Source organism: Sycon ciliatum, chromosome 1 (genome assembly GCF_964019385.1).
Source record: "Sycon ciliatum chromosome 1, ocSycCili1.1, whole genome shotgun sequence".
Lineage (NCBI taxonomy): Eukaryota > Metazoa > Porifera > Calcarea > Leucosolenida > Sycettidae > Sycon > Sycon ciliatum.
This window is the reverse complement of record NC_088643.1, coordinates 82,387,079-82,400,462: the sequence shown is the minus strand read 5'-3', so window position 1 is coordinate 82,400,462 and position 13,384 is coordinate 82,387,079. Positions and strand designations below refer to the sequence as shown.

At 46.5% G+C, this 13,384-nt stretch overlaps 1 protein-coding gene across 1 annotated transcript; it reads left to right on the top strand.

Moving 5' to 3' along the window:
* The first annotated feature begins 437 nt into the window (after window positions 1-437).
* LOC135805870 (uncharacterized) lies at window positions 438-12,966 on the top strand. Its single transcript, XM_065319990.1, has 11 exons — window positions 438-879; window positions 3,333-3,454; window positions 4,349-4,445; window positions 5,258-5,502; window positions 7,420-7,925; window positions 8,828-9,028; window positions 9,308-9,407; window positions 9,521-9,774; window positions 10,765-10,846; window positions 11,124-11,238; window positions 12,127-12,966. Exons 1-11 carry the CDS (start codon window positions 715-717, stop codon window positions 12,439-12,441), a joined length of 2,202 nt encoding a protein of 733 aa, XP_065176062.1. The 5' UTR covers window positions 438-714; the 3' UTR covers window positions 12,442-12,966.
* The last annotated feature ends 418 nt before the right edge of the window (window positions 12,967-13,384 follow it).

Sequence of the window (13,384 nt, the reverse complement as noted above, 5' to 3'; positions counted from 1 at the left end):
GAACTCAGCTGCGCGATGGTCCGCGCCATAGAACACTACGTCACATACTTGTGACGTAGCAAAGCATTGAACACGCGACACGCTTCGCTGAATGGGGATTTCCCGTATTCAAACTTCTCACGCCGTTTTCTCAGTTCATGACGTAGCTCCGTTATCCGGTTTTTCGCTTGCGCTGGCTCATATGTTTTCTAATCAAAATACCAAGAGAGAAAGTGAATATTGAGTCCGTTCCGGTTTGCAACCGGTGTCCTATTTGAAACCGTCCCCTCTACCATGCCCATGGTATGTTACTTGTTACAGACAGTACAGCTGACATGTGTGTTGTCTGTTGACACCCGCTGTGGCGGTTATTTCAAACCATACTCATCTTTTGAACACCAGTTTCAAGCACCGCTCGCGCTCATGATCGTCGTGCTCGAAGAAAGATTTTACTTGTACCAATAATTGTCTTTGTAGTTCTCAAACTGTCAAAGCACTGTTCGCAGCTCGAGTTTCTGCGTGTCCAGGTCCGCAAGGTCAAAGAAATAATCTATCATGTACTAGATAAAGTGGTCGGGAAGATCAAGGCGAAGTCATTGCAGCTTTGCTCTTCGCTAGGACCAGGTCCCAGCGGCTGTTCCGCTGTCCTTGCTTTTCGAAAACTCCTCATAAGTCATAGTGCATGTACTACGGTTGAGGAGTTGGAGATCGGAGTGTGTTTGAAGTATTTGAAGTATGGCTGATTCTCTGCGACCAGCGCAGTGCTCGTACATACCACCACCCAGTGCTGGTAGCGAGAGTAGTAGCGGGGAAGATGTCACGGCTAGAAGCGTAGTCCTTCAGAGACTAACCACCCTTGGTGTACCTCTACCAGTTGGCGTCAGAGGCAGTAAACTCACGGTATGTAGATCTCTACTACCCGACACTTGTATTGTTTTCATTGTGTGAGTTGCGTTCCAATCTTCCACCAAAAAACCCACTTGCACCGCTTCTCTGAGGGAAGGACTGGAGGCAAGATATTCTAGTTATTCAGAGACAAGATAGCAATTAACGTTTCTGTCAAAACGAATCGGTGTCCGTTGGTTGTGGATTGGTTGTGTTTCTATCGATAATTATAAATATAAATTTAAACAATGGACGAGGAGACAATAGTCGTAAAATGGCAATAAATAAGATAAATTGTGCACTCATAACAACAGCAAAAAATGAAGAAAGTCAAGTTCTATAACGTTTTCTTGTGACTGTCATCAGTGGAACGTCGTCACATAAAAATGTAATAACTAAAACACACACCTAGTCATACACACACACCATTACATTCATTCACACAGTATCACATTCATCTGCCACTACCTTTCTCTCATACACTATATTCGCACATTGCAAAGGTGCAAACTTCGCTTTTTTGTACTTGCTGGCTGCTGTATTTCTACCTGAAACCATAATTATTACTATTAGCTACATGTATATAAGTGTGTGTTTTAGTTATTACATTTTTATGTGACGACGTTCCACTGATGACAGTCACAAGAAATCGTTATGGAACTTGACTTTCTTAATTTTTTGCTGTTGTTATGAGTGCACAATTTATCTTATTTATTGCCATTTTACAATTATAAATTTATAATAATATTATCGATAGCAACATGAGTGTTTTCGTACATATTATGTACCCACTCAAAACAGTCCATTTTCTTTTCACAAAATTGTGCCACACGTTCAGCAGTATTTTTAACACAATGACTGTGTGTGCATGGCATTGTCCAGATAATGTCGACAGGTACATTTCCAGAATCATAGAACTGGTTACCATGCAGGAGTAAGTCACAATTTCCATAAATTCAGCTACACGACATTATAGCATAGATAACCTTCGATGCCGAGGAATCGTAGGATATCCCTCCTTGGTTGGGATGGAAACTGAAGTCGATGCGACGATATCTCTGCTGCATGTATTCACATTGGATGAATCAGCAGTGTCGGCTGATTCTCTTTCACACACGGTTCCCGCTTGCATAAAGCAGTGTTTCCGCAAAATATGGAGGATCCGACCCCATATTTTTTCTAGACGGCTTATGTGAGGGGATCTAAAATTTTAGCATCGTGCACGACTTGTCGATCGACATAACCTGAAGGTGGATTTTCAGTGTCTAGGGTGGGTGATTTTTCGCGGGATTTCGAAGGCGTCTGAACATATGAAGATAGTCTTCTAATAGGACGACATATCCTACCACTAGAGGAAACACAGTATCCATATCTTGGTGAAAATGCAAAGCTGCCCGGAGATTGAGAAGCATCATCATAATAATATGAAGTTGAAAAGCAGGGTTCTAGCTAGGTCGAAAGAGTAGGGGAGGGGGAGGGGAGGGGAGGGGGGGGGGGGGGCATGCGAAACAGCTACCCCGTAATCCATTTTTTCTATTTTCCAAAGCTTTCCTGCCATGCAAAATGTAACGTACGGGGGGGGGGGGGGGGGACCTCTGATTTCCCCCAGACAAATGTGCCTTTATGAGCCCGGGTGTTAGCGGTCGTCGTGAGTTACCTTCGGGAACTGACATGATAATTTACTCTTTTTTACGGTAGTGACTATCGACTGCATTTTCGTTGTTTGAAAAAACACTAAAAATTCTAAAATCGACAAAGGAGTTGGAGGGGGGGGGGAGCTCAATTAGAGTAGGAGGGCTCTGCCCCCACCCCCTACCTCTTTAGGCTAGAGCCCTGGTACGTAGTAGAGTGATGGTGACAAACACACGTGGAAAATGCACCGGGTGCGGTCTGGTGTAGCAGCCGCCGGTATGCCGCTATCACCAGCTATGATCCGACCAGGCGTCAAGTGTTCTCAGTTACCGTGGTGCGACACTCTTGCTGAATAATCTATAAAGGAAACTCTACAGTGTGCTGAGCTTCCACTCCACTCACAATGCCTACATGTACCTGGCAATCACTTAGGTCCGCTGACTCTGGCACAAGTTGGTCAATTGTGCTGTCTGCATGGACGAAGTTGACCCAAAACAATCAAGGGTGTCATTAGGTTTGGTCTTGAATTTAGTGCTGAGCCGGGTAGCATTTTCTTCGGGTATCGGGTTCGGATAGCTTTCCACGGGTACCCGATCGGGTAATGTTTCCATGGTACCACCACAATGCACCCCTTACCTTACACACTGGGTAGACATGCGGAGTATTACATGAATGTATACACGTGCACTGTACATGATGTCATCTGCAACTTCGGGTTTTCGGGTACCATTCTGTACCCGAGGTCCTCACAGGTAGCACGGGTACCCAACTACCCGTGCACACCCCTAGTCTCTTATGTCAAGTTTTGATACCATTTATCTTTTTTGTGCATTTAGGCTTCAAACGCTGCATCTCCAGCGAAGCGATCTGCAACATGTTGCTTTGGTGTTGCATTGGACAAGTGTAGCCATGAACATCCTGTTCAGTTGCAGTCGGAGTGGTGCAGTGCACTACCTTGGTACGCTGGACACATGTGCATGCAGATCAACTCGGGTCACGGACATGCATATTGCATACACATGAATGTATGTCACGACTTGGGCACACTGATGCGTGCACATTCCAGTGTTTGCGACCACACATCCCCCTCCCCCTCCCCCTCCCCCTCCCCTCATTACACACATAGTTATATCACTACAGTGCAATGCACGATACCTTGCTGTAGTTCCCGAATACTAGTCGATTCTGAACATACTGCTGCATGTACACACGGGTAATTTATATGTTGGGGTCTTTGCCAGGTAATATTTATTCAGATGCCCTATCGGGTAATATTACTTTGGAAGCACTGTGTCTCTTCGTATCCTTTTAAAATAGCACAAATGACAAGTACTTTGATGAGTAGGGATTTATTGTAATCCTGTGTCTAATAGCTTTCCTTTGAGTCTCATATTGTGAGAATCGGTCAGGTAGAGCAAACATTATGGTATAGAATCGAACCGATAGCAATTCAAATGTACTCTTCACACAGTCCAGTTGTCCAGTCCAGTCTGGTATTCATAATAACTATTATCATGTTTCCATAGTACCCAATTGGTATTTTGACACTTTTCTCAGCCGATATATCCGTGAGGCCAGTGGCCGAGACAACACGGATGACTGGCCGCAGTCCCGTCCACAGCCATAGTTATGGTAACTATTGCATCGTTTGTCCGTTTTCTTATGTGGAATAGATGTCCCGTGTGTATGAATGTCCTACTAGCATAATATTCATGTCCTACTAGCACAATATTCAGTCCGATTTGGCCAGCAGAGGGTAAACCGCCAAAAGTTGTGTCCGCAAGAGTCTATTAGTTTTCCGTGAATCGATCCTATTGTGTCTCACCTTTGAACCTCTTTCTGTTCAATGCAGTTTCCTCGTCTTTGTGATACAATACCTGGAACGTTTTCTGACGTCTGACGGACTGTTCAGGAAAACAGGCTCTCTCCAGAAGCAGCGGACATTGCGAGTAAGTACAAGTGTTGTCTTGCAGCGGCCATGATCACATGACCACTGGCGGATAATGGAGATGAGAATCACGTGGTATTGCATGACGGGTGGTAAATTAGTAGAATTACCATCTATAAAATGTAATGTTACTCTGCCTGTCATGCATGGTGGTTAGCTGGAGGCTCAAGAAGGAAACTTCCGTACATTCACTTCATATGCATGTGATGTATCATTCTAAGCAATCACATCGCACACACCTATGCTATTTACAGATTGTAAACTAGCATACATGTAGGTGCAGGTCCCTGCATGAACGGTGATCATCAACCACTGCGGCTGAGGTCATGCAACCTTCGGGACACTTTCTGCACTGATGCGTGCGGTGAATTGGGTACATGCTGGGTACAATATGGTCGCGCGCAAATGGCCGTCAGCCACGTCGGGTGAGTGGTGGCCTTGTCCGAACTGCCCTTGCTGGAAGCATGTCAATGACAAGGAGACGTGGTTGTCTTGGGAAAGTGGTCGCCTTCACAAGTTTCATTGCATGGATAACTGTCGGGAGGTTAGGGACCATCGTAAAAGTCTGCAGAAGCTCACGAAACAAACAAAATTCACTTTTGGTCCGTTCCCCCCCCTCCCCCCCCCCCCCCCAGGTTTTTGTTGGGGTAGGGGTTGCTGAAGACCGATCTCAAATGTTCCACTTGCCATCATGCTCTTCCCGGCCCCGGAGGTCTTGTATCAGCCATGCAAGCAGAGAAGAAGGGTTTGAGCGTGATTTCCTGTTCTATAGCATCCCTGCTGTGCTTTCCATTGTTGATTTTTTGGTGATAGACAAGGGTTTGCGAAACGGACGGAGCAGCTCTGGACGATGTAAGCGAGTACGATGCCGCTAGCCTCCTAAAGCAGTACTTGCGCTTGCTGCCAGGTGGCATGATTCCCAGGGGCTGGAAGGATAGTCTGACAGCGGTTGCCAATCGCTACGCCGGCTCCGAGCCAGAACAGCTGAAGGAAGTCCTAATGGACATGGTATTCCTGATGCCCGAGAGAAACCAGGCTTGCCTGGCCTACACAAGCAGGTCAGTGGCTTGACGCGTTCTCAGCGTCATAATTGCATTGTGATGGAGGTAACCTTGCTTGGAATGTTCTGGTCACTTCTATTTTGTACCGTGATGGGGTCGGGGATTCATACTACATGAACTTGGAAGTACCAGCACTATGACGTCATGTTGTGGAGCTTGCAGCAAACTGACTGAAGTACCAGCACTATGACGTCATGTTCACGGCTGTTTTTTTTCGCGAAATTTGGACATTTAACAAGATGGCAGCCAAAAGTCTCGATTGGGCTGGATCGGCAAGGAAATTTGAATTTTCAAATTCTCAGCAGCCGATTTCGCTGTGGTTTTCGCTCGATTTAGAAAGCTACCAGGCCAGGTTTACCCGGAAAACAGGTATTCCGTGTTCCTCTTGAAACTAGCTTTCCGCTGGTACCTCACATGGCCAACTTCGTCTCAGGAACAGTTTGTTCCGCGTTGCACAAGTCAAGCCTTCTTTCTCGCTCGTTCCTTGATTCATCGTTGACATGCCTGCGTCAAGAAGCCCTTTCAGGAGTTTTCCCAGTCTAGCTTTCAGTTTTCCCAGGTAGAGGACTATCTTCTGGCTATCTTCACCAAGTTTTATCACGTCCCGTGCACAAACTTCAGGTCCCGTGCGTTCGATGCTGAGCTACCTTTTCATGCGATTTAGGGGACAGATGGCATGGCGCTGGAGTCGCTGTTGAGTCCAGGAGGCCGAGGCCTGGTGGAAACTGCCCAGTAGACATGTGGGGTATTGCTGAAAAAGGCAGCAAGCACACAGATAGCCCCGAAATTGTGATGTAGATCCAATTGTGCGTTTGTTCGAGTGCATATCGGCAAATTTGAAAGTTTCACCCGTGATCCCGGCGAGGAGAAGCTGAAAATCAGTGCGTGCGTCAATATCCAGACTACCAGGGACAGCTTGGAGAGGTTCGAAAAGGTCAGGATGCTGGTTGACCACGGCAGGAGTTCCTTTTACCTTCCTTCTCTCTCAAATTGTCTGGATATTGAGTATCTCGCTCGAGCGCTTTCAAATAATAAATCCTGGTTTGACTTGCGAAATCGTGGAACCACACGGAGAGTGACATGAGTTTCATCCCAAAACGCAAACTCCAATCGTATTCAGGAGGTTTGTACCGCGTTACGTAAATCGCACCGAACGACTCCATATTGTTAGATGTCCGTGCGCGAACAGCCGTGTGTTGTGGAGTTTGCAGTAAACTGACTTATGTAGTATTAACCCTTTGTGGACGGACTGTACGAGTTTCGATCTAATAAGATCGAAAGTCTGCAGGCGGTAAAATCTTCGTAACTCCATCGTTTCTTGAGCAAATTCCACAATCGAAGGGTCTACGTGGTAGCGGAAACTCCAAGCTGTCCAATGCAACAATCGCCGAAGAGTTACGATGTCGGACGCCAGAGATATCGCACGCCGTATTCTTACCTCGGCAAATTCAAAATTTTGATCGATCATTTCGCCATTTTGGGGGAAAACCCCTTTTCGTGTGCTCTTTGAGCGACTGCGCACATGATAATGACGTAGCCGGCTGAAGTTTGAATCGTCTCAAACAGATTTGAGCGTTCTGCGATGAAGGAGAGTGGAATGGCGTTGATGGGACGAATTTGCTTGCATATCAGGCTTGGAGACGACTTTGCTGTGTTACCGCGCCTGATTTGTGGCGGCTGGATAATGGAGATTGGTACCCTGGCGTTGCTCTCGTCAAGAGCTTTCCAATGAGCCCTTGATTGTGAAAATCAAGTGAAGGACACCAAAGTTTTGACATGGTAAAGTTGAAAATTGTACTGACATTTTGTAATTCTGGTGCGTACTGTGCTAGTAATCCGTCCATAAAGGGTTAAAGACAAGAATACTTATGGTGGGCATTGTTGGCTTTCGACTTTTGTCCCTCCTGTACCAAGGTTTCTGCATCAGCTAGTTCGGTCGTCACGGACAACTGACAGCGAGAAAGTGTCCACCATACTTGCTCCGAGTATCATGCAATGCTCAGGAGCATCAAACAGTGATCTGAGCACGCTGACATGCATCCTGAAGATTTTCATCGAGAACGCTGAAAGCATCGGCATAGCTGACACTTCCGCCGCAGCTTTGACCATCGAGCGTCCGTTCACACCAACAGAGGTTGCCTCCAGCAGTCCTGTCCTCATCTCGCCCAGCACAGAGCTGAGGAGCCTAAGGCAAAAGCGTTCGCTCCGCTCGGCAGCTGCATCACCTGGTCACATTGCGGTGGGAAGCTGTGTCGACTCTCGACTCATGGAAATCTGCAGCAGCAATGAAAGCCTGGCCTCTCCCAGCACGTGTAAGCTTTCACCAGTCAGCGAAGTATCCCATGCAGAAGCCATCGATGAACGGAGAAGTCCAGCGAAGGAAAAGAAACGAAAGCATAAGCGCCGCTCTTCACTAAGTGGTAAGGACCACATCCAGTATTTCTTTATTGTAATTGGAATTACCAACATGCCATCATTTGAAACTTCACATGTTGGTTTGCCGCCACCGAATCATTTCTGACACTGCAGTGCATAAAGTTACTATTCACTGCAAGTAAATGCAGATTTTCCTCCTTGACTGAGTGCTTTCACACACATCAAAGTAGTAGTCTATTCTCATTGTATTAAGAGCACATTATACAAGAGAGTGCAATCTTCCGGTGTTGTCACAAAGTTTCTAATCACTGTTGGGGCATCACATCACAGTACAATCCCTTACCACATAGCCTTCACCGACACTCCAGCCTTCACCTTGCCTTTCAAATATAATCTAGGAGATCCTTGCCGCATGTATTCCCCCCCCCCCCCACACACACACACACACTCCTAGTAAAAAAAAGGACATTCATGTTTTGAGGAAGTACAGTGAAACAGCTGTCTAAGGCGACCGCTGCTCAAGGGACCTTCAAAACGTGGTCTCCTTATCCAGGGTCATTTGACTGGAAATAGCATCCCTCGGTCCTGGTTTCAGTGGTCTTCTAGCACAGGTGGTCGCCTTATCCGAGTGGTCGCCTTGACCGGTTTTACTGTACCCTCCTGACCGTGCATGCTGTGCTGGCTGGAAGTGCTCCAAACTGGGCACTCTATGAAGAGCTGATGTACTAACCCTTCTCATTGTATATGATAAGAGTAAGTACGACAGATTGTAAACTCATTTGAATCTACAAATGCTAAGCCTGATCCTTCAAACCCAACCTTATCCTTCTAAATGCTTACCAAGCACTTCTGTCAACAATCACAACTGTGACAAGAAAGAGAGTGCCAAGGGTTTCAACTTTCTAATAATATATTATTCTTCCTTCTGTTCTCTGTTTTTATCCAGGCCTTGTTAATTCCATTGGGCAGACGTTTGAACGGTTGAAGACCCAAAAAGCGGCACCCCAGCCCTTGCGAGATCCGCACGATTGTGCTGCTATGGATGTTGATCAGCCTAAAGTGGCTTCGCCACCGAGACAACATCGACCTATCATCGGAAGGCCGTCACTGCATCGGGCGGCTAAAAGTACCCGTGGAAGAGTTGCAGGTACATCACTTGTGTCGTGAATTTTCTCATCTACCGTCATGTCCATGTGTGTTATAATAGATGCAGTGGCAATTTTTTATGCTGAATAAATTGCTGAATGAATTGATAGGGAAAGTGGCTAACATGATCTTCTCAGTCCTGAATAGAATTATAACTATTACTTATAAGTCAACACTGGATGCTTCTTCCCATATGGTCACTTGTAAAACAGTGTGCCGGGGATTCATGTGAAATAGTGTGGGTTGATGGTAATTTCTGTGCTCTTGACCTACTCTCCAGCGGTTCATCCAAATGACATACCCACAGGCACACGGGCAGTGTCACCTTTGAAGAGAAAGGCTCCCGCTGATGAAACTCACCTCCTGTCCCCACAGAAAAGGTACCGTTATATCAACTTATATGTGTAGTTTCCCCAAGTGCTTGTAATGCATACTGCCTACGAGGGACTGATCGGTTGTATTTTATTCACTGCTTTTTGACACTGCTGCTCAGGAAAGCAATGCTGCAGGCACTGGCTAACAACGACTGCATGGTGAACCGCTCCACTTTAAGCCTTGCCACCGGGATGGCTTGTCCACAGCCAATGGCACCGCTGAAGGGCATTCACGGTGATAATGTGCAGCAGCAGCAAGAGGCAGCGGGGCTGTCAGTTGTGCGTGATTCCAGCCTGCGCGGTTCATTCCGGTCTGTGGCTGGTGAGCAGATGCTAAGTGTGCCAACAGGACAGCTACTCTATGTCAGAACTGGTAAGAAACCCCTTGTCAGGCGTTCCATGCTAAAATGGAAGACATGCTGTATTAACCCTCTCAGTGCCACAGGCGAATTTAGTCGCCCAGAATGAATATGTGTGTACAAATAATTTCGTACCTCCACTTCTACACACAGGAGAGTTACAATCGACCACTCTACGTCTTCAGGAAGACCTTGGCTATCGACTCCTCACATCGGTTTGTGTCCGTGAGGATAGATGTCACCAGGGCGAAGCCTGAAGTGCGCGCGCTCAGACAAACAATTGTCGCGAGTAGAAAACATGACGTGTGCACATCGCGGGTTTCTCTATTTCTTTCGCGGCAACCCATGCGTATTGGGTATCAAAACATCAAGATTTTTAGAGGCTTTCAGGCCAACTTTGTCCGAATTTCGTGCGTTGAAAGTTGACGGCACTGCGATCGATCGCGCGCGTGAGAACGCGCAGATGCTACGAAAATGCAGAGAACGGACATCGCTCAGGCGCCCTCGCGAGGAAGACTTTTTTCGCTGCATTTTCTCTGGCCTTTATATTTTTCCAGAGAGCCATCGTTTTTAAAGATCCGTGGATATACAGCTGAGCTATGAAAAATTTGAGTTCAGCTCAACTCAGAAAAATTTGAATTTTTCTGACCCCCTTGGCACTGAAAGGGCTAAATTATATTTGCAGATACACCCATCTTGGTATGCACCCTGTGCATTGCTATGTATGACTACATAACTATAGCTGATGACCGTGAGCACACAGCCAAAGGGGTTTATCTCCTCGCCCATAGTAGCCTGAGGATCTATCCTTTCGCCCCGCAGAAGCTGCCACACGCGGGTGGGGGTGGCAGTCTGATCTAAGGGGATGATTTGATTTGGTGAACGTCATGCCATTTTCAGATAGTTATCTACCAGGCCACACAGTGTTCCAGTGCTTTGTCTTGTTGAAGTTGCTGTCCATGCTATGAAGTGTGTGCGCTATCTGCCCTTATTCTGCTATCAAGGCAATGACAAAGAAAACATGTCCAAGAAGAAATCGGGTCGGCGTTCCAGCTGCCATCTTGAATTTCCCAGACCAGAATCGAAGTAAGGTGGTGTTCCACTCCTATGCTGATAATCTCCCCTCTACTTGCAATATTACATTGTTGTATGACATAGGTAACCTTTTTTTTAACGTTACGTATTTCGAAGTATTTCACAGTATTTGTGCTGTGAGCCTGTGCTTTGTACATGTGTACCAGTACATGTGGTGTGCGTATCCTACTGGTAATGCTTGCATATGCCACTGAGTGCAAGCCACCACTTAGTGTTTCGGCATGGAGATTGGAATTCGGCCTTGTTTACTCCTTTTCCGACACTCTAGACTAGACGGTTTGGACTCGGATGAAGCAAAGGCACTCGCACTCTTGTCGGAATCTGCCCCCAAGAAGAAGAAGTCTAAGCTGCGACGTCGCCTGAGCGGCGGTCTCATCAAGAAGGTATGTGCAGGTCCTGTAGTGCAACAATTCTTTATCAACAGCTGAGTGACAAACAAGGAACAACACTTACTTCTGTTTCAAACATGGTTCATCAGTTGCAAAGAGATTTCAATACTAAAACGAGCTTAGTGTAAGCAGTGGCAGTGGAAGATCAACAACTTACATATTGACTGCTCATGCTTAGGAAGTAAATCGGTTCTCTGGAGCTGATTTTCTTCTAACAATAAAATGTCAGCAGAAAGCCAGTTCCAGAGAACGGTAGATACAACTAACAGTGTCATCAATTTAGAAACAAACCCACAGGATGCAATAAAATGTCAGCAGAAAACCAGCTCCAGAGAACTGTAGATACAACCACGAGTACATAATCCCGAAGAGTGTGCAACTCCAGCTATGGGTCTGCGACGGCAGAACTTCACATCACGTGCCGAACCCGTGCACACTAACGTTATTTGCACCCTGTGCATGAAAGATGCAGGGTTGTACGCAACCCAGCTTTGAGCTTTGGGTTGAACTCTCTTGTGGTCACTTTGCACTGTTTGCCAGCATAACCTTTTGAGGGTTATCTACTCTTGATACAACTAACAGTGTCGTCAATTTAGAAAGAAAACCCAGAAGATGCAGTGTACCTTTGCATATCTGTAAGATCTGAGTCGACAGGGCGGAAAGAGTTCTGCACTCAGCTTAATTTAGGTACTTCAAAGTACTCACTACGAATTATTAGTATCATGGCACCCCGTAGCTATGAATTAGACTTGGAACGTGAAGCAGCAAAACTTTAAGCCATCAGGTTTTGGGTGTGTTGGTCTCTTTGCCGTGAGCCGGCGCCAAGCCAAACACTATGCCTGTAACTATCATTACGTATATTTTTCAATTTGTCTTGTACAGGAGCCAGCCGAAGACAAAGTGGCGCACATCATGGAGGTCGGCGAGCGCCTGGCCAACTTGCGCTCATCGCGCACCTCCAGCTGCATGTCTAGCCAAGCAACAAGTAGGTGTACAACGCCCAGCGCCAGCAGCCATCACATGCGCTGGAACGCACCGCCGGGGTCCCTGCCGCCGACTAACAGCCCGACGGCATTCGCCTGTTCCGTTCCGGCATCGTCATCATCCGTCCTCTTGGCGACCGACTCGCAAACGAGCAGCCGCGCTCGTCACATGTCCCTACCCAGGGAATCTCACCTGACTGGTGTGCAAGTTTGACACTCTAGGCATGCACCGTTTCCGGGGGTGAAATTCTCAAGCCGATAGTTCAACCTTGTCGACATGCACCTGAATGATGTACACCTTCAAAATAGTGACCGGGCGGGGGGCAACATCTTCTCTGTCTCGGTAGCATGGACTGGCTGAATTCCGTGGCATCACTTGCGTCTTTTGTACTTGTACTGTAACCATGGTAATGCATGCACCGGTAGACACCGTGTAGAATCTATAGACATTCAGCACTGCTGAGTGGGCTCTCCCGATGTTCGCACTCCATAACTATTATAATAAACCTCTTAATTTAGTCTTAAACAATTTCAATCATTCCATACGATCATTGCGGTAATTTGAATTTCTCAACCCAAGCTCTCCTGTTTTCCGGCGTATTTCATCGGTAATGCTGACATGCACACATTGATTTCACCCTCAACGACTGATGCATAACCAGGTTCATTCGTAATCTATCTTCATTTCAAGTCCAGGAAGTAATAACATTTCTTTTAAATTAAAACCATTTTACATGTATTTCCATTCACGTGATCACTGTGCCAGTATTAGTTTGCTCGGCAAACTGCACCCCTGGTCTACAGGGCCGTACTGTACGAGAAGAGTACATTTCGATAAACATCCTTCAACGCATGGACCTTTATGAGAAATATTTCACGGTGTGGTGACTCGGCCCAAATGGTGGTGTCTTAGCACGACGCTTCTCTAAGCTGGTTGTGTTTCTCCATACAACCGTAAGCCGGTGGTAACCATGGTAACGCGCATGTACAAACTTTACTTTACTTTTACTCGGCCCAAAATCAGGACATGAGTCAGTGACAATTTTCATTTTTTTCCCCAACTGTGTGACTCGCAATTTGCATCATGTGCACACATGCTCGTACGCACCCCGCACAACAGTTGAACACAGGCATTTAAATTCTAATACCGTAAAAGC